Source organism: Coptis chinensis, chromosome 1 (genome assembly GCF_015680905.1).
Source record: "Coptis chinensis isolate HL-2020 chromosome 1, ASM1568090v1, whole genome shotgun sequence".
Taxonomy (NCBI): Eukaryota; Viridiplantae; Streptophyta; class Magnoliopsida; order Ranunculales; family Ranunculaceae; genus Coptis; species Coptis chinensis.
Genome location: NC_141456.1, coordinates 710,247 through 730,370, shown reverse-complemented (window position 1 = coordinate 730,370; position 20,124 = coordinate 710,247). Strand labels below are relative to the sequence as shown.

The window sequence follows — 20,124 nt, the reverse complement described above, 5'->3', positions numbered from 1 at the left end:
ACATGTTATGCTGATCCACTTTAGCACAACTGTATGACTGATGCCAACATTATTGTGGAAGAACTTGAAGACCAAATCACGCTACATCATAAGACTTTCAAGCCCTCAGACATCCAGAAACAAATGTTCTACAATTTTCACATAGAGGTGAGTTATTGGTCAGCATGGCATGCTAGAGCAAAAGTATTAGAGAAATTGTTTGGGGATTATGATGGAAGCTACAGGATGATCCCAGAGTTAAGAAAACAAGTTCTCTTAAGCAATCCTGGTTCAATTGCTAGCTACATACTCAAGGGATATGGAAAATGGCAACCAGTTCACTGAACTTTGTATTGCATTCGAGGGTTCTCTCTAGTGTCGGCTCATCCATTAGGTCACTTAGGCGACCGCCTAAGGCCTCAAATTTAGAAGGCCTCAAAATTCCCTTATTTATCCTTACATATGTTTGGTATTACCATATGTTTTGAAGAAAAAGAACTCAAAAAAGGATATTAAGAGTCAATTTGGTTTCTCCCCACGCACTAAATTTCGGGAGTGAATTTGTTTTAAGAAAACTTATTCCTATAGTCCACTACAAAATTTGCATCTCGAAGTTACATGACAAATCCAATGGTTATAAGTGGCGTATTTATCTTAATTTTTGTGGTAGAGTCCTCATTTAGTTAGATTTCTAAATTGGAAATAATAAAAGAGAATAGAAAATCCCATGTTATATGCTAGAATCTCCATATTCTATGGTGCCTTTCCCAGTTATTCTCCACTTAATTAAAGACATTTTAAACACATATTAACCGATTTTCTCTCTTTCTCAAGGTCTATCCCCCACCCCACACACACACACACACACACACACACACACTTTCATGTTTCATTATTTTACTTATTAAGTTTTTAACCATTTGTTCATTGATCATCTCAAACTCGCAAATTGGTATCTATTATTTTTGTATTTCAATTGAAATCAATCTACTTTTCACTCTCTTGTTTGTGAAATTGAGGGTTTTCATTTTTAATATGAATCTATTAATTTATTATTTGTTGTTTTTTAGGTCAATTTTCTAAGAAAAAAAAAAAGGCCTCACATGGCTCGCCTAAGGCCACATCTAGGCTTGAGCCGGCCCTGGTTCTCTCACTTGTTTTGTTACTGGGTGCAGGCCAATTGTTGGATTAGATGGTTGTTTTTTGAAGGGAAAATATGGTGGTCAGCTACTTAGTGTTGTTTCATTGGACGCCAACAATGGTCTTTTTCCTTTGGCAATGTATATATGCAAGAGTGAGAGTACAGAAACTTGGGGTAAATTGTTGGAGATCATCTCTCCAAAACTAAGGGAGCATCCTCTACCACTAACTATCATTTTAAAAAAAAAAAAAAAAAAAGGTCTTGTCAAGGCCGTGAGTTACGTCTTTGACGATACCAGGTCTCATAGAATATGTTTTCGCCATATGTATAAAAATTTCAAGAAATTGTTTAAAGGGAGCTACCTTAAGAAAATGGCATACTTTGCGGCCAAGTCTTACAAGGAAGTGGACTTTAAAAAGTGGATGGACAAGATAGGATCTGCGAAGATAGCAGAAAGAGAATGGCTCGAGAAGGAAAATGTGGAATCATGGGCACAGTCTTGTTTTTATCACACATCAAAGTGTGAGCATATAACTAATAATTTTTCAGAGTCCTTTAACAATTGGATCCAGGAAGTTAGAGATAAGCCAGTATGCAATCTCGTTGCCAAGTTGCATTTAGCTTTTATGAGGAATATATATGATAGAAAGCAAAAAGCTAATAAGTGGGATGATGAAGCAGACAATAATTTCGTGGTCTTGTTCTGAGAGTGAAGAAAACTATTAAGACTCGCATCAAATTCATAAGGAACTACGTTGTTGAGGGAGCTGAAAACCATTGTTTCTCTGCCAAAACTGCATATGACACTAGGTTAATACAATTTTACTAAGAGTTTATTTGTTATTCTCTAATTTTACGACAATTCATAAATTAACATTATTTACTATTGTATTTTCACTACCTAGATGTACTATTGTTTTTTCACTAGGTGGATAGTAGATTTGCACAGCAAGGAATGTTCATGTGTAGTATGGCAACAATCTGGAGTTCCATGTATACATGCCGTTGCAGTTATATACCCCACGAGGTGTTCATGGGTTGACTTTTGTAGTCCTTTTTTCACTGTGCAAGCATATAAACAAACTTATGCTGATTACATCAAGCCAATGAATGAAATGACTAACTGGTCCACTGAAATTCATGTTATTGAGGTGACTACATGAAACATTGTTTTATTGGTTTCATATAGATTGTTGCAAATACTAACGTGGTTTCTTGACAGGGTGTACCTCAGATTATTAATCCTCCACCACATGTCAGAGGTATTGGCAGACCAAAAAAACAAAGGAGGGAGGTAAATGATGATGCTCCTAGTTCTAAGAAGAAAAAAAAGACTTGTAAGTCTTGTCATATGCCTGGTCACAACTCAAGGACATGCAAATTAAGGACTTCCAGCCAATATAGCTAAAAATGCCAACAAAGGTATGCGCAAAACTTTTTGTGTATTAAAACTAAGATCCTCACAAAAACTATTACGTTAATTTAATTAATTTTCAACATTATATTGTTACTTTGTAGAAAAAGAGGCAGTAACAAAGAAGGCAACAACAAAGAAGGCATCACCTGAGAAGTCAAAGAAAGGCAGATCAAACACATCAAAAGAGAACTGTGGAACTAATGGAGGAGGTGGTGTTGTGGATATTACTGATGCTGCATCATCATCTCAATCCAATACACCAACTTCCATGTTTTTTTTTTTTGGGCAAGCGAGGTTGTTATAGAGGTCCCCTACCCCTTTTCATTAATAAAAGATTAATAAGCTTGTTACAATCGGATATAGAGTTTGCCTACTGCATCATCATATATGATTTTCTTTACATCCTCCGAAAAAGAGCTAGGAACTAATTCTACATAGCTAACCGTAGGAATATTACTTGCCAATGCATCTGCAAGTTTGTTAGCTTCTCGATATACATGAGTAATAGTGAACATCTCTAGTTTCTCTCTCATCTGGGTAATGCTCCTCATCATCTGTTCTGCTTGCCATGGGTAACGCATTTCATTTTTGAAAAAAGAGATTACATTTGCTGAATCCGTCTGCACTCTGAGTTTCCTGATTCCCTGCGAAATAGCCATTTTGATCCCTTTTTCGACGCCTTGCAGCTCTATTAAGGCAATGGTCCGCTTATTGGACCTTCCCTTACTCGCTATTGTGACTTGACCCTGATCATTTCTTATAACCGCGGCCCATCCCGCCAAAGGCCCATTAAGCGTACCGTCTGTGTTTAAGTTTAGAGTTCCCTCGTCTGCTCTTTCCCAGCTACAGTACTTCGTCTTCCTCACTTTCGATACCACATCTACATTCCACCTTTCTCTGAACTGCTGTTGCTCGGGTCCCTCTTCCATCCTTATATCAATTGCTTCTAACTTTGTTCTGACATCATTCAAAATTCTACAAGCCACCTGAGCTGTGCCCGACTGTTTATTTTCAAAAAAAATTTCATTTCGCGTTCTCCTTATCCAGTATATGAACCCATTCCATCCTAATCTCATTGCGTCTAAACTTCCATGTTTTTTGTGCCAACTCAGACTAAAGCTCCAAACATAATGCCTCATCTTACATAATCCAGATCACCAGCTTTTCAGCCATCTTTTTCAACAATTCCTATGCAGTCAAGACAGAAAATGACTAGTGTGAGGCCACCAAGTACACCTTCTAATGGACAGTTATATAGAAATCAGTCTCTCTGATCATTCTGATGTGTCTAGGACCTTTATTATACTGTAGTTAACTTGAAGAAATGCAAGACTTACAATTTTGTTTGGATACTTTTTGGAAGACTTACAAAAAAAAAAGAGTTCTTCTCTTTAGTGGTGTAAGGTATTTGAGAAAATCCACACTGAAAAAAAAAAAAAACCAAATTAATTTCTTCTAACGAGGCAAATGTCTTTTACCACAAAAATACGCAAATCAAACACACGCCAAGTAATTTAGTAGGGACAGACATGTCTTATATAACATAAGTAATACCTTCTTTCCAGCCCATTTTGGACAAAAGCTTATGCCCAACATTGTCAGCTTGAATTTTAGATCTCTCTGCAGCCTCCTTAGCAGCCTTCTGTGCAGCAACGTCATTGCAGTTGGCCATAAATTTCTCAAGTTCTTCGAGTGGGATATAATCACCCATATGGTGTCCCTTCTTCCCTGAAGCGGCTACAATGCACAAGAAAAGAAGTATAAGTTCAATATTTTGCGGAAGAGTTGTTAGAACTTAGAACACCTCTAGCAATTCCTCATATGCTTCTCGCAGACATTTGATTCAAACGAACTTTTCCAGAGAAGGGGGAATATAAAAAAGAATTAAATCTGACCATGAAGAGATGCAGGGGGAGGCATCTCGTCTTTTGACTGCTTAGGCTGTCTTCTCCACTCTTCATGCGCAGCCTTTTTCATGTAAAACTCCGTTATAGCTATAGGATCTGAAGCCGATGGTGCGTTGCGCTCACCTGGGTATCACATATCTCCAGTTCAATCTATTGTAACAGACTAAGAAAATAAAATGTAAGCAAGAGTTTGATAAAAGATAACATACACACCGTAAGAGTTACTTCCTGCTTGTGGTGTGTCCTTATTCGCTTCATATAACGCTGAAGCAGGAGTTTGATAATTAGACTGATTCTTTTGAAAACCATTTGATGCTTTAAAACCAGAAGTGTTTGAGCTCCCTGAAAATGAACATTAATTAGTATCAATTATATTGTACAAAAACTCACAACCAGTGAGAAAAATGAAACACCCAGAGATTTGGGAAACTTGAACTGATAAAGCTTATAAGGCAAGTGTATTCCCTATCCTACAGAATAGCATCTAACAGGTCGTAGACTCACCTATTGCCCCTAAATTAAATTATCCATATGGTAGAAATGGTTAATCACATCAGAAGTATCAACTGAGCAACAAAATGGGTGCAAATGTTCAATGGCAATCAACCCATTCTTGAATGCCGTATCCTATCAAGTGTTTGGAATGAGTGCAATTTCCATCTATCATTTGAGACTAAGTTACAAAGACACGGATATGTGTGTCCGTATCTAATGAAATATAAAAAATTGAGGTATATCGCATACAATGTGTCGTGCGTGTCCGACACCTAACACGTGGATACAAATCCGACACAAATTATTTTAAAAGAATGGCATATCCATGTGACATAGGTTTGAAATGATACATGGGTTAGTTACATTCAATGCAATGTTCTCGTGAGTGACAGGTGTGGCGAATTTGCATCTATTGTTTGAGTTGATACAGTTTGATTACAATTCACAAATGTGTCATGCAGTTTCGACCACGATTTTTATCATCTAAAATCCCAAATATTTCAAAAACAAATTAACTTCGGAAAACCTGACATTAAAAATAAATTCTTGAATTGGAAGAAAAGAGCACAAACCACTCCGTGTTTGAAAATCTACAGTAGGCTAAGAAGTCTTTCTTCTTCAATAAGCCTCGACTCATAGTACTTGTAATCTGCACAGCCTGTATCAAACAGAAACCTGCACAGCATATGGTATGGAAAAATATAAATACACCAGCACAGAGCAAGTGTTGCTGAAGTACTAGATTGTACAAACAGAAACATTGATTTTTATCTTTTTCCTACGCAATTAATTGGAAAGAGTAACAGATAGACAAAGTCAAAATATATGATGGCAATCGCTATCAGACAGGGCCAGTCGCCACCCACCACCACCCACACACAAAAAAAAAACAAAGCAAAGCAAAACAAAACAAACAAACTCAGCTGGAAACCCATACACCTATTAAATCCTCCCTGCTACTAATCATCACTAAGTCTCTCTGAGCAAAGTGGTTAAAAACTATGCTTTCTAGACCAGTGCTGCTGAAAATAACTAAAATACACAGAACGGACACTGTAGTGATGAGGGCAAATATAACGTTGTAATAGGCCTATAAGAAACTTACTTAAAAGGTGTATCCCCATGGTTTCTTTGGCGCGTGAAATGCTCAAACTGCCTTCCATTTTTAGCCACAAAACTTGCTAGTTTGTCAGCAACCTTCTTCACATCAGGGTCGCTAGGAGAAGATGAGGCTACATGTCACTTAAATAACTGATTAATACTAAGAGGATGAGTAAGTTCATGCAAATTACACTTGTAACAGGCTTGCACATTTTCGTATTCTTTCATTCAACATCTCTTTCCACCAAAGTCGATAGAAATTTAAGGAATAAGCTGCATTCATGAGACAAAAGATTTTCAAGAATTTTTGCTCCCCTCGCCCGTTAAACTTAAGAAGGCATAACTAATGTGAAGAAGATCAGCAAGCTAACTACAGCGGAAAAAAGATCAAATCTTCATAGATAACTTAACAATTATCAACACTGTATTATTAGACTTAATAAAAGATACATCCAGTACCCTTTCTGCTTGAGAGCGTTTCCATACACTCTTCAAATCAGACTGTGTCATGAAGCTCCATACTAATGTAATAATTCCAAGATGTCAATAAACAAGATGAATAAACTCTTTCTTCCACATTTCCCAAAAGGGAAAGTGATATAGGTCTAATTAGCTCTCCTATATAGTTTCAAGGTTTCAATTCCACATTTATAACTAGATTGAACTATTTACTTGTGTGGATGAGATACAAGGCTTATATATACACTCCAAAAGATCAGCACTGAAAGATGTGGACTTAACCACTGTCAAAATTCCTATAACAGCAACCTTGGGGATTCTCAAATTTTATGCGGATAACACAATAGTTGCCTTGCTCCACAGTCACTTGTCTATCTATTGTTATATTAATCATATTATTAAAAATAATGGAGAAGAACAAACACAGCATAAATGCCTAACTCAAAATGATTGCTCATAATTTAACTTGATTTATTCAAGTCATGTCATGTGCAATAACAACTAAAACCCATAATACTACCGGCTCAGTTTTGCACCAACAATTTTGGTAGTAGTTCACCATGTTTAGGTCAGCAAAGTCTAGTGAAGGACACCCTAAAATAAGTCAGACTACTGTTTGGTTGTCACATGCAACCTTGTTTGAATTTTTGAACTAAAATGAATAAGTCAGACTAGTGATCCTTGTTAAACGAGAGTATGGTTGTCACTTATAACCTGCTTACTGATAAGGAATGAAATAACCCACAACAACAAACTTCAGATTCGCAAACAACATCCATAGTTCATACATGCACAAAGGGTAAAAAGAGACTATCCATTTTATCGTTTTTTTTTCCTTTTTCCTCTTCCTCCCCACTATACTTGCTAGTGAATCCTAGCTATTCGCTATGATAACAATCTACTCGTTTTTTGCGTTCCTGTTCTACATTAAGTTTAGACTATCAATCAAGTAGACTATCGGTAAATATACACTGATCAGTAAAAGACATCAACCATTATACGTTTTTATATATTAGTGACACTTTGGGCTTATAAGTTGCTACAAACATCTACCACTGCATTTTCAACTAGCCACATTGAGGTTGAGGGTTTTAGTTACCTGAATTTCTTTTCACTACATTCCAACATGATTCCCAAATACAAAAAAGAGAAGTCAACCTAGCAGCATAGTGAGAGAGAAACTGATCAGTGAAATGGAAACTTACCTGCAAAGCCAAGTATAAGAATTGAAAGACACAATAGAGGAAAGAGTCCTCATGGACAAGATTGGACTACAGGTCAACTACAAGGCAAGAAAACCTATCCTTTGTTCATGGATCAAACAAGTAGGATGCTGTCAAGATGAACCCGGATGGAGCCATGACAGATACTAGAACTGGAGTTGGAGTAATCAGAAACTCAGAGGGAGAAGTATTACTTGCCCATACAGAAGAAGGGGGATGAGATCAGTCTTATACCAAGAGATTCAGGGGATACTTTATGGTAAACCAGGTGTGTTCTACTAGGTAAAACAGAAAGTGGTGTCTGCTGACTCTCAGATAGCTATAAACATCCTGAAGGGGTAATAACAGACACCTTGGTACTATTTGAATACAGCCTTAGAAATCACAAAAAATATACAAGAATGTTGCAAAATTTCTTTCATTCATGTGTACAGAGAAACTAATAGGTAGCTGACCCAGCTTATGTTGTGTTGAGAAATGTACCTACTTTATACTTCCATTAGATGAGAAACTTATGATGTGTGGATGGACAATAAAGAAGTAAATATAGACCCTAAACTATGAAAGAAAAGAAACGAGGAGGGGGGGGGGGCGTTCATTTATTAACATAACTGATTTTAATGTTTGACATCATATTTAGACTTAGAAATTTTCATGAGAATGAAGGTTTTTGAGAACACCTTTCATTTATTAACACAACTGATTTTAATGTTTGACATCATATTTAGACTTAGTTTGTTCAGAATATGAGAATAGTAATTCATTGACTTAGTTTATCCAGAATAGTAATTCATTGATGATAACAAACCTACTTGGTTATCCAGATAAGATGACAATAATAATGATATTATTGTAACATTTTCAAATTTTGGTGCCATTTTTCTGACTCAAATATATTGCCAGCAACGACTACATCAGTCTCAAATTAAACTCTCTTCAAGCGATCAAAGGGGTGACAGCAAAGAATCCGGCCTATTGGATTAAAGCAAGGAAGCAAGAAAAGAGATAAGCGTTAGAAGGAGCATTCACTCTTGCTATGCCGCACTCTCATACTTTTGAGTAAGGAATTCCCTGCAAGGCTGTTAACGGCTGTCGGATAGGGCATCGCGAATCCTGGGAAGATAGAATTCATGAAAGTCAGTCACAAGCGGGGAAGCCTGACCAACGCTGACTAGCAGAGTAGTGGATAAACAAACGACTCAACTAGACCTATCAAACTCAACTGGCCTTTCCACAAGTGCCTCCTCTGCCTTTCCATACCCAAATAACCTAAGGAAACTGGGACTGAACCTACTATATCAGAAGGTTTGGAACCCTCGATTCATCCGACTCAGAGAAAAAGAGAAGCTACTCGCAACATGGGTTTGGCTCGCTGTGCCTCCCTCTTGCCTTAAGCGACTACTAGTGAGCTTTTGAATAATTTAATAGCTCTGCGCCCGTCTCTTATACCTTCATCGCTTATTTCCACCCTTAGAGCCAGCGACACCTCTCCACGAATCAAGCCGAATCGAGCAATAAAGAAAGACTTGACCGCTTCCAGGAAGGGCATACATATAAAGCATCCACCCCCTTAGGCGTCTTGTTTGAATGATTGGAACTGGGTCTTTTTGAACTGGAAATCCGATAGCGGTTGACCTATCGGAGTGCCAGTCCATCAGGAAGCGCGACACCCTCGTGCGCTTTTGACTTCGAGCGGCCGTTTTCCTCTGCACCTGTGTGACCCCGGTTGTACCGGTCCACCCCCACCTAGAAATTGAACGACCTAAGAAGCAAGGGAGGAGTCATTGTTGAATTGAGCAAACACCGTGAATCAAGGTGACCTCCATCGAATATCGCCCAAAGGATTTACAACTTTGTACACTGCCTATTGAATCATCCGGGCCACATCCACATCGACGGAACCCGGACTGGCCCTCCTGCACTTTTTCGCGATGCACCTTATGGTGACATTCGTTTCACGCCATAAGGCTGAACGCTGATAGGAACTAGAAGTCCTCAAATGTGATTAGACCAGACGGAATGGTGAAGCTCAGCATCTCGCACTTCAGAGTCACCACCTGCAACTACCGTTTATCGTCACCTTGGCTTATGGCTCATTAACCATGACCACTTGCTGCTTTGTTGAAGCCTCACGACCTACTAAGTATGGTAGCAATCCCCGCCCGAGAGTCCCTGTGCTATGGCTCACACCCGGAATAAGGTTTTTTTTCCTGATCTTAATTTGAGTTTTGATTTCTCATATATGATAACTGAACCTTTTATTCGTAGTGAACAGAGGTTTCATCATGGCTGGTTCTCTCCTCCGCCATTACGGGAAGATTCCTTTCATCTTTTCGAAAATGGGAGGCTCATTACTTTAAAAATGGGGCTAAACTGACAAACCTACCTCTCCTTCTACTGACCTTGGATGATGAGGAATCCGAACTGCTGAGACAGTTGCCTCTGCACTTGCCCGTCATCGCTTGTCTGACTAGTATCTTCCTGGTCTTGTACAGCAGCACCTACACGCTTTGCTTTGCAATCCTTGGCGTAGTGACCAATCTTGTTGCACTTGTAACAACGCCTTTCCTTGCCACCCTTGCTTGGGCGACGGCTGCTATGCTTTCGCTGAACTTCTTCTTCTCACTAGACCACTTCTCGTGTTGCTCTTTATACCGCTTCCGACGATACTTTGAATGTCGATAGCTCTTGAAGGCTTCCATTCCTTTTCGGGCTCAATACCGAACTGCCAACAGATGTTCTTTCAAAAAAAGAGCTTTTTCTCGGCATTCTCTACCTTCTTCTGCGTGCAACGCTCTATCAGTAGCTGATCGACTGCCACAAAGAGCTCACCAAATGTCATTAGGTCTAGATCATCTTCTTTTAGCCTGCTTCTGACCAAATCTCCTAGGCCATTCGGCAATCCTGCGATAAACTTCTCCTTCCAGACTGCTCGGTTGCAGTCGGGCATGTAGAAGACGCGTTCTAGACCACTTATACTCATCAAGGCTTTTGATCCTTAGGCTCATCAGGGCTGCACGATGCTTCTTCTCATCACTTTCTAGTGGACCGCAGAAGTGTGTCCAAATTGTAGTGAGTAAACTATATCTACTGGATTCGGGATTAGCTGTCCTTCTGAGTCTCGAGCAAGTTGACCAGAAGATAGATCAATCCTTGCAGAAGCTTCAATCTCTGCCTTGGCTTCCTTTGGTAGATGATCCCACCAGTTTCTCAGCGTACTGACAAATCCTTCAGTGATAAGTCGATATGCAGTTTCAGCTTCATTCTTCCCATGGAGATAGGCATTTGAGGCTGCGATCATCATGCCTAACATCCTGTTAATCTGTTCAGGATGAAGGCCATCAATGCTCCAGGGATAGATAGACTTATCATTAAATCCATCATGAGCCTTGATTGGATCTCCAAATGCAAGATCGATCGGCGGCGGTCTTTCGGTCTTTCGAAGTACTTCTTTGCCATGCTGATATGCCGATAATCTTCATTACTACTTGTCGACGTATCTTCAGACACTGATTCTTCTTCGGACGAGAATTCACATGTTTTCATTGTGCTAATACGTCGATCAGGCTCAATCTCATCTTCTGCCCCTTCTTCATTGTGCTGTGCTCCTACAGAGTCGATCGCACCAATCTGTCGTGAGGAGTACGGGATACCTGTTACAATCTTTATTCTTGATTCATGCATGAATCAACAATTCAGACTCATATATTCATCAGTCATTAATCAATAACAATAAAGTACAAAAAAATAAAGAAACAAGATCTAAAGGTAGGTGTTGCTATATATATTCATAGAAAACTTCTACATTCACGTAGTAATAATGTAATATTCACCAAGAATTCCGACTTTTATTTACAAAAGTTTAACTTTCACTTTCGAAAATTTCACAACTAAAGACATCGTAAACACGTTCAATAACAAGAATGAAAAAACGATACTTCTCACTGTATGTGCAAATGAGTATTCAATTGTACCTCTCCTCAATTATTCCTTCAATTCCTTCGATCATCATAACATGTTTCACCCACCTTCAAAGAAATAAAAGATTTTAGCGCAGAATCACCATCACCAGTAGTCTTCCCAATCTTCAGATTCTTCTTGAAACCCAAATAATATAGTTCTTGTAGGGTCCTCGTCTTTTTAATTTTCTTGACTGGTAAAAGTTCTTGTAATTCAACCATATTCATATTGCTCATACCCAAATTACTCATCACTCGATTAAAGGTTGCCTGGTTTTCAAAAAGAACAAACGAAATTGGCGTATTCATACGAAACACTCCATTATTGAAGAAGTCTCTAAGAGCACCAAAGCCGATCACAGCACCAAGATTTATTTTATCATTTTCAGGAAATTCAACTACAAGTGTAGTGTTTCCTTCACTTATAATCAGTTTCCTCAAATCTAGGCGATTCCCCGCAACCTTCATTGGCTCTACCTCGAAATTTAAACCATATATTGGAGAAATTGGGTTGGGCGGAACGAAGTTATCTAGTTGAACAGTTTGGATAACGAAATTATCTTCACCCACGAATACATTGTTACCTAACTGGCGCACTACGACATTATTATCATGATTCGCCATTAATTCTTATTGGTTTCTTGAAAGGTGACTGTTTCTTGAATGGGGACAAGTGGACTGGTGTTTCTTGTTGAAAGGTGACTGTTTCTTGAATGGGGACAAGTGGACTGGTGTTTCTTGTTGAAAGGTGACAAAAAAAAAAAGTGGGTCTCGTTTTTATAAGTTTATAATTTGGCGGCTAGGGAGGGGTGGAACTCGGGCGGGTTGGGTTGGGTTGGGTCGGGTTGAGGCATAACTCGAGTCCAATCCGAGTTTCAAATGCTTCAATTTGAGTCCGGGACCAAGTTCTAGTCGGTCCTTAAATTTTCAGCCCAAGCCCTAACCCGATCAATTCGGGTTGGGTCGGGTTTTGTCGGGTTGGTCAAACTTCTCGAGGGTTTTTTTTGGAATTAGGAGGTAAAACACACCGAAATTAAAATCTTATAATAAAATCAAAGAGATTTGATTGTTTGAAAGGGAAAATAACTTTGTTGATTAAATTATTCTCTCTAAAATAGATATTCTAAACCTTATTTTTTACAAAAATAGAATAATTGAAAGATATCGATACATATATGCACACGGGCTTGGGGTTTTCGGTTTTTTTTATATTCTAACCCGAGCCCAACCCAAAATTGAGTCTGGTTTTGATTTTACAAAATCAAGCCTGGACAACGGATCTGACATGTTAGCCCAGGACCAACAAAAGTCAGGTTTTAGTCCATCGGGATTGGGCTAACCCGACTCAAGTTCCACCCATAGGCTAGGCGGTGTTTGGAGGGAATTGGAGATTTACAGGCCAGGCCTTATTTATGTCCAGACCCGTCCTGTATTGGAAAGACAGGCCTTATATTATTTAGGAGTTTAACTAAATTTTCTAAGGGTTAATTTGTCCAAACCCCCCACTTTTGTCACCACTTTATAATAAATCCCCTACATTTGTAAACATCGCGATTCCCCCCCGCTCCGTCTGACTTCCATCCAAGTTCCGTTGGTATTTCACCTAATCAAATACTATTAATACTGAGTAGTTGAGAATGCTCCCAAGAAGCCAACTCATCCCCTGTTTTTCTCTAAGGTGGACACGTTGGTTTTTTGCAATCATTCTGCAAAACAAAAGGAAAAACACGCCCTTTTCTCTTCTTTTCAATCGTTCGCCAGTTCAATACTTAAATAACAAGAGTCCAAAAAAACAAGGAAGCCGAGAAAAACCATCGTCACCCTCTCTCCAACCTAGCTAAAACAATAAAACATACAACCAAAGAGAAAAAAAAAAAAAAAACCATTTCACCTCTCTCCATTCACTCACAAAACATATTAGTTACCCAACAATCAAGCTTTGAATCTGTTCACTTCACTCCTCCTCGATTATAAGTTACATGACAAATCCAATGGTTATAAGTGGTTATTTATCTTAATTTTTGTGGTAGAGTCCTCATTTAGTTAGATTTCTAAATTGGAAATAATAAAAGAGAATAGAAAATCCCACGTTATATGCTCGAATCTCCATATTCTATGGCACCTTTCCCAGTTATTCTCCACTTAATTAAAGACATTTTAAACACACATTAACCGATTTTATCTCTTTTTCAAGGTCTCTCTCTCACACACACCGCCCCCTTTCATGTTTCATTATTTTACTCATTAAGTTCTTAACCATTTGTTCATTGATCATCTCAAACTTGCAAATTGGTATCTATTATTTTTGTATTTCGATTGAAATCAATCTACTCTTCACTCTTGTATGTGAAATTGAAGGTTTTCATTTTTAATATGAATCTATTAATTTATTATTTGTTTTTTTTTTTGGTCAATTTTCTAAGAAAAAAAAAGGCCTCACATGGCTCGCCTAAGGCCACATCTAGGCTTGAGTCGGCCCTGGTTCTCTCACTTGTTTTGTTACTAGGTGCAGGCCAATTGTTGGATTAGATGGTTGTTTTTTGAAGGGAAAATATGGTGGTCAACTACTTAGTGTTGTTTCATTGGACGCCAACAATGGTCTTTTCCCTTTGGCAGTGTATATATGCAAGAGTGAGAGTACATAAACTTGGGGTAAATTTTTGGAGATCATCTCTCCAAAACTAAGTCAACATCCTCTACCACTAACTATCATTTCTGATAAACAAAAGGGTCTTGTAGAGGCCGTGAGTTACGATCTTTGACAATACCATGCCTCATAGAATATGTTTTTAAGCCATATGTATAAAAATTTCAAGAAATTGTTTAAAGGGAGCCACCTTGAGAAAATGGCATGGTTTGCAGCCAAGTCTTACAAGGAAGTGGACTTTAAAAAGTGGATGGACAAGATAAGATCTGCGAAGATAGAAGCAAGAGAATGGCTCGAGAAGGAAAATGTGGAATCATGGGCACAGTCTTGTTTTTATCACACATCAAAGTGTGAGCATATAACTAATAATTTTTCAGAGTCCTTTAACAATTGGATCCAGGAAGTTAGAGATAAGCCAGTATACAATCTCGTTGACAAGTTGTATTTAGCTTTTATGAGAAATATATATATGACAGAAAGCAAAAAGCTAAGAAGTGGGATGATAAAGCAGACAATAAGTTTCGTGGTCTTGTTCCGAGAGTGAAGCAAACTATTAAGACTCGCATCAAATTCATAAGGAAGTACGTTGTTGAGGGAGCTGAAAACCATTGTTTCTCTGTCAAAACTGCATATGACACTAGGTTAATACAATTTTACTAAGAGTTTATTTGTTATTCTCTAATTGTACGACAATTTATAAATTAACATTATTTACTATTGTATTTTCACTACCTAGATGTACTATTGTTTTTTCACTAGGTGGATAGTAGATTTGCGTAGCAAGGAATGTTCATGTGTAGTATGGCAACAATCTGGAGTCCCATGTATACATGTCGTTGCAGTTATATACCCAAGGAGGTGTTCATGGGACTTTTGTAGTCCTTTTTTCACTGTGCAAGCATATAAACAAACTTATGCTGATTACATCAAGCCAATGAATGATATGACTGACTGGTCCACTAAAATTGAGGTGACTACATGAAATATTGTTTTCTTGGTTTCATATAGATTATTGCAAATACTAACGTGGTTTCTTGACAGGGTGTACCTCAGATTATTAATCCTCCACCACATGTCAGAGGTATTGGCAGACCAAAAAAACAAAGAAGGAAGGAGGAACATGAAGATGCTCCTAGTTCTAAGAAAAAAAAGGACTTGTAAGTCTTGTCATATGCATGCCTGGTCACAACTCAAGGACATGCAAAGGACTTCCAACCAATATAGCTAAAAATGTCATTAAAGGTATGCGCAAAACTCTTTGTGTATTAAAACTAAGATCCTCACAAAAACTATTACATTAATTTAATTAATTTTCAACATTATATTGTTACTTTGTAGAAAAAGAGGCAGTAACAAAGAAGGCAACAACAAAGAAGGCATCAGCTGAGAAGTCAAAGAGAACTGTGGAACTAATGGAGGAGGCGGTGTTGTGGATACTACTGTTGCTGCATCATCATCTCAGTCCAATACACCGACTTCCATGTTTGTTGTGCTAACTCAGACTAAAGCTCCAAACATAATGCCTCATCTTACATAATCCAGATCACCAGCTTTTCAGCCATCTTTTTCAACAATTCCTATGCAGTCAAGACAGAAAATGACTAGTGTGAGGCCACAAAGTACACCTTCTAATGGACAGTTATATAGAAATCAGTCTCTCTAATCATTCTTATGTGTCTAGGACCTTTATTATATTGTAGTTAACTTGAAGAAATGCAAGACTTACAATTTTGTTTGGATACTTCTTGGAAGAGGTTTACGATAGTATTTATTGAATGGTCACATGTTATTATGAATCTTTTAAGGGGCCCCATGTTTTAATGTGGTATTTTACTATATCATAAGCAATTTGCTTTAGGATACATGATGGAATCAAAAGTATTTGTTTTCGGTTAAAATAAAGTCCTTCTGTATGTACTACTAGTCTACTGCTAAACAAACATAAACATACTCAACAAGTATACCCAAGTTTTAATTCGTAAAGCCATAGCGATCCATGATTAAGATAAATCTATGTGGCAGTTGTTGTAATAGTGTTAGAGGGCATATTCGGTATTCTATCATATGAGAGGGGGTTCCGAAGAAAATAAACTAACAGTCAAACCTTGTTGACTGGCATGAATGCGTTAAAATGGAGGGACATGTCTAAAGAAGATTAGAGTGGGGGGTATGTCTAATTTCCAATTATAAAAAGAGGGGGGAGGGGGGTATGTCTAAAAAAACATTTTTTTAATGAAAGTTATATTTAGATATGGCTGGGCCTCTAAATAGATTATGGGGTAGGGAAGAATGGATCCAACTAGTATGTACTAAATGGGCTTCTTTTGGCCATGATTCAGTAGATTTTGGGCTAGGGATTTTTTTTAGTCCCCAAATCAGCTTATTTAAAATAAAAAAAAAAAAAGGTTGAAAAAATAGAAAACGACACATATAAAATGTCGTAGATAAAAATAGGACTGTTTACAAAAAAAAGTCGACATCCAATGTGAAATTGTAATTTTTCCAATTGTCATTTTTTTAAAAAAAACAACACCTCTGTAATGTCTCTATTCAGCTGTTCTAGTGTAGTGTTTCTTCTACAAGCTGAGCGCTATTGTTTTTTTTTTTTTGTCCACAACAAAAGAACCCATGGTCAGATGGTCCGCCTCTATCTAGAAAACAAAAGTCTATATTATATAAAAAAAAAAAACAAAGGTCTAAATCCAATGTCCTTACTTATTTATCTCCTCATAAAGTCATACCAATACAAATTTTCCGATTACAACATTTTATTTTTACTCTCTAAATCCGTCAACATCTTTTTCTTCAAAATATTGACTGTCACAATCTTGAGTGAGCGTATTTTGTTATAGTGCGGCATCACCCCATATGTTTTTTCCCCAATGTCATATTGTCATTGTTACTGGCATACCAATTAAGCATGAGAATTTCAGTAACTTTTCAGCTGTTCTGGTGTAGTGTTTCTTCTACGAGCTGAGCGCTATTGTTTTTTTTTTTTGTCCACAACAAAAGAACCCATGGTCAGATGGTCCGCCTCTATCTAGAAAACAAAAGTCTATATTATATATTAAAAAAAAACCAAAGATCTAAATCCAATGTCCTTATTTATCTCCTCATAAAGTCATACCAATATAAATTTTCCGATTACAACATTTTATTTTTACTCTCTAAATCCGTCAACATCTTTTTCTTCAAAATATTGATTGTGACAATCTTGAGTGAGCGTATTTTGTTATAGTGCGGCATCACCCCATATGTATTTTCCCCAATGTCATATTGTCATTGTTACTGGCATACCAATTAAACATGAGAATTTCAGTAATTTTATTTTCATTCTTCCTTCCCGCTAAATCGGATTTACCGTAACTTCCAAGTTCCAACACAAAAACATCACACCAATCAAAAAGTGTACGTAAAAATACAGCCCACACGGCACACACTCCTCTCCCTCTAGGGTAGATTGTCATGCATATGTTATATTAATTGACAACATCTACAGGACAGTCTCATGTGTTTTGCATAGGTGATCCAAAAACTGTCATGAGGTGATTGTGGTCATTAATATATAACCGAACTAAGAGTTTTATTTCGTTTCTCATGATAGTGACCCAAATTTAACTTCGTCAGTCTACACAATTGTTAACTCAACTACATACCACCAGGCCTATCATAAAACAATTGTTTAATTGCTATGATATAAAAAATTCTTATGGAAAACCACAAAATGGTGTGCACCCCAAATTTGTCTTAGACTCTCTGGGAGTATTTTGCGAATTGCCCCAAATTTTCCCTAAACTTTTTTTTCAATAATTTTTGTTAATAAAAACACAAGTTTACTAATGAATAGAAATGGAGAATAGAAACTTCTAAAACCAAAATGTAAAATTTTTAGTAATACGTTTTTAAGACGATTGAATTTGGATTTGTATCCTTGACATAAGTTCACCAAATAAAATTTTAAATATACGGTTAAGGTGTGTGTGATTGATAACAATGTTTCGACACGAAGAGTTCCACCGTTTGTTTCATTTTATCTCTCGCAATTACAATACTTCAGAGTCCTTTAACAATTGAATCCAGGAAGTTAGAGATAAGCCAGTATGCAATCTCGTTGACAAGTTACATTTAGCTTTTATGAGGAATATATATGACATAAAGCAAAAAGCTAAGAAGTGGGATGATGAAGCAGATAATAAGTTTTGTGGTCTTGTTCCGAGAGTGAAGCAAACTATTAAGACTCGCATCAAAGTCATAAGGAAATACGTTGTTGAGGGAGCTTAAAACCATTGTCTTTCTGTCAAAACTGCATATGACACTAGGTTAATACAATTTTACTAAGAGTTTATTTGTTATTATCTAATTTTACGACAATTCATAAATTAACATTATTTACTATTGTATGGGCTAGGGAAGAATGGATCCAACTAGTCTGTACTAAATGGACTTCTTTTGGCCATGATTCAGTCGATTTTGGGCTAAGGACTTTTTTTAGTTCCCAATTCGGCTTATTAATAAAAAAAAATTGAAAAAATAAAAAGCGACACATATAAAATGCCGTAGAAAAAAATACGACTGTTTACAAAAAAAGTCGCCATCCAATGTGAAATTGTCATTTTTTAAAAAAAAACAACGGCTCTTTAATGTCTCTTTTCAGCTGTTCTGGTGTAGTGTTTCTTCTACGAGCTGAGCGCTATTGTTTTTTTTTTGTCCACTACAAAAGAACCCATGGTCAGATGGTCCGTCTCTATCTAGAAAACAAAAGTCTATATTATATAAAAAAAAAACCAAAGGTCTAAATCCAATGTCCTTGTTTATTTATCTCCTCATAAAGTCATACCAATACAAAATTTCCGATTACAACATTTTATTTTTACTCTCTAAATTCGTCAATATCTTTTTCTTCAAAATATTGACTGTCACAATCTTGAGTGAGCATACTTTGTTATAGTGCGGCATTACCCCATATGTTTTTTCCCCAGTGTCATATTGCCATTGTTACTGCCCATACCAATTAGGCATGAGAATTTCAGTAATTTTATTTTCACTCCTCCCCTTCCCGCTAAATCGAATTTACCGTAACTTCCAAGTTCCAACACAAAAACATCACACCAATCAAAAAGTATATAAATCAGGCATATGTTATATTAATTGACAACATCTACATGACATTCTCATGGGTTTTGGATTGGTGATCCTTTTGTGCCCCTTTAGATCCTTACCTACTGAAAATTGGAATAGGGCTATTTTTTTTTCCACGGCTCGATCTTTTTATGCCTATTACTCTACCTGGTCTAACAGTTTCAATATTCTCTCTTTGTGGATGCTATCCAAAACCAAATTTAGTATTAAAGACTAAAGTGAGTGTTACATTTGTGAACCAACAACCAATTTGTTCCACTGGTTGGAAGATAAATTTGATGGTCGGTTGGAAAGTTTCCTCATATTCTAGGATCAGCAATTTTGATGGACTACAAAAGTTCAATCCCTTCGAATGCAGATATATGATCATCTTGGCTACGAGGTAGATGACCCGTCTCTATCTTAAGGCATCTCTAATGGGGGGTGTAAACCGTATAGAGTGAGAATTTTACACCTCAAGTATAAAAAAACTCTCTCCAATGGAGGTGCTATACTGTAGATAATAGTGTATTAGCTAATTGAGAGGGTGGGAAATTCCCCCTCTCGCTATTAGTTAATAAAAAACCCGGGCGACACTCGAATTGACATCTAAGTGAAATAATTTTCGGACGTCACTTGGAGTAACGTCCCTTTCTAATTCTAAAGTAATTTTTTAAC

At 37.3% G+C, this 20,124-nt stretch overlaps 2 protein-coding genes across 2 annotated transcripts; one reads left to right on the top strand and one right to left on the bottom strand.

Moving 5' to 3' along the window:
- Positions 1–2,840: 2,840 nt before the first annotated feature.
- Positions 2,841–10,424, bottom strand: LOC147521076 (SURP and G-patch domain-containing protein 1-like protein). Its single transcript, XM_086558042.1, is given in 8 exon segments — positions 2,841–3,725; positions 4,092–4,274; positions 4,433–4,567; positions 4,658–4,786; positions 5,512–5,527; positions 5,530–5,614; positions 6,045–6,179; positions 10,228–10,424. Coding segments are annotated over 8 exon segments (903 nt in total). The 3' UTR covers positions 2,841–3,702.
- A 4,103-nt stretch (positions 10,425–14,527) lies between these two features.
- LOC147521075 (uncharacterized) lies at positions 14,528–15,715 on the top strand. Its single transcript, XM_086558032.1, has 4 exons — positions 14,528–14,769; positions 15,088–15,298; positions 15,370–15,485; positions 15,667–15,715. Exons 1-4 carry the CDS (start codon positions 14,528–14,530, stop codon positions 15,713–15,715), a joined length of 618 nt encoding a protein of 205 aa, XP_086414158.1.
- The last annotated feature ends 4,409 nt before the right edge of the window (positions 15,716–20,124 follow it).

Coding starts and splice junctions, on each gene's coding strand:
- LOC147521075 (XM_086558032.1), top strand. CDS start 14,528: ATGGCATGGTTTGCAGCCAAGTCTTACAAGGAAGTGGACTTTAAAAAG. Junction 14,770..15,087: donor TACAATCTCGTTGACAAGTT/GTATTTAGCTTT, acceptor TTTTTTCACTAG/GTGGATAGTAGATTTGCGTA. Junction 15,486..15,666: donor TCTAAGAAAAAAAAGGACTT/GTAAGTCTTGTC, acceptor GTTACTTTGTAG/AAAAAGAGGCAGTAACAAAG.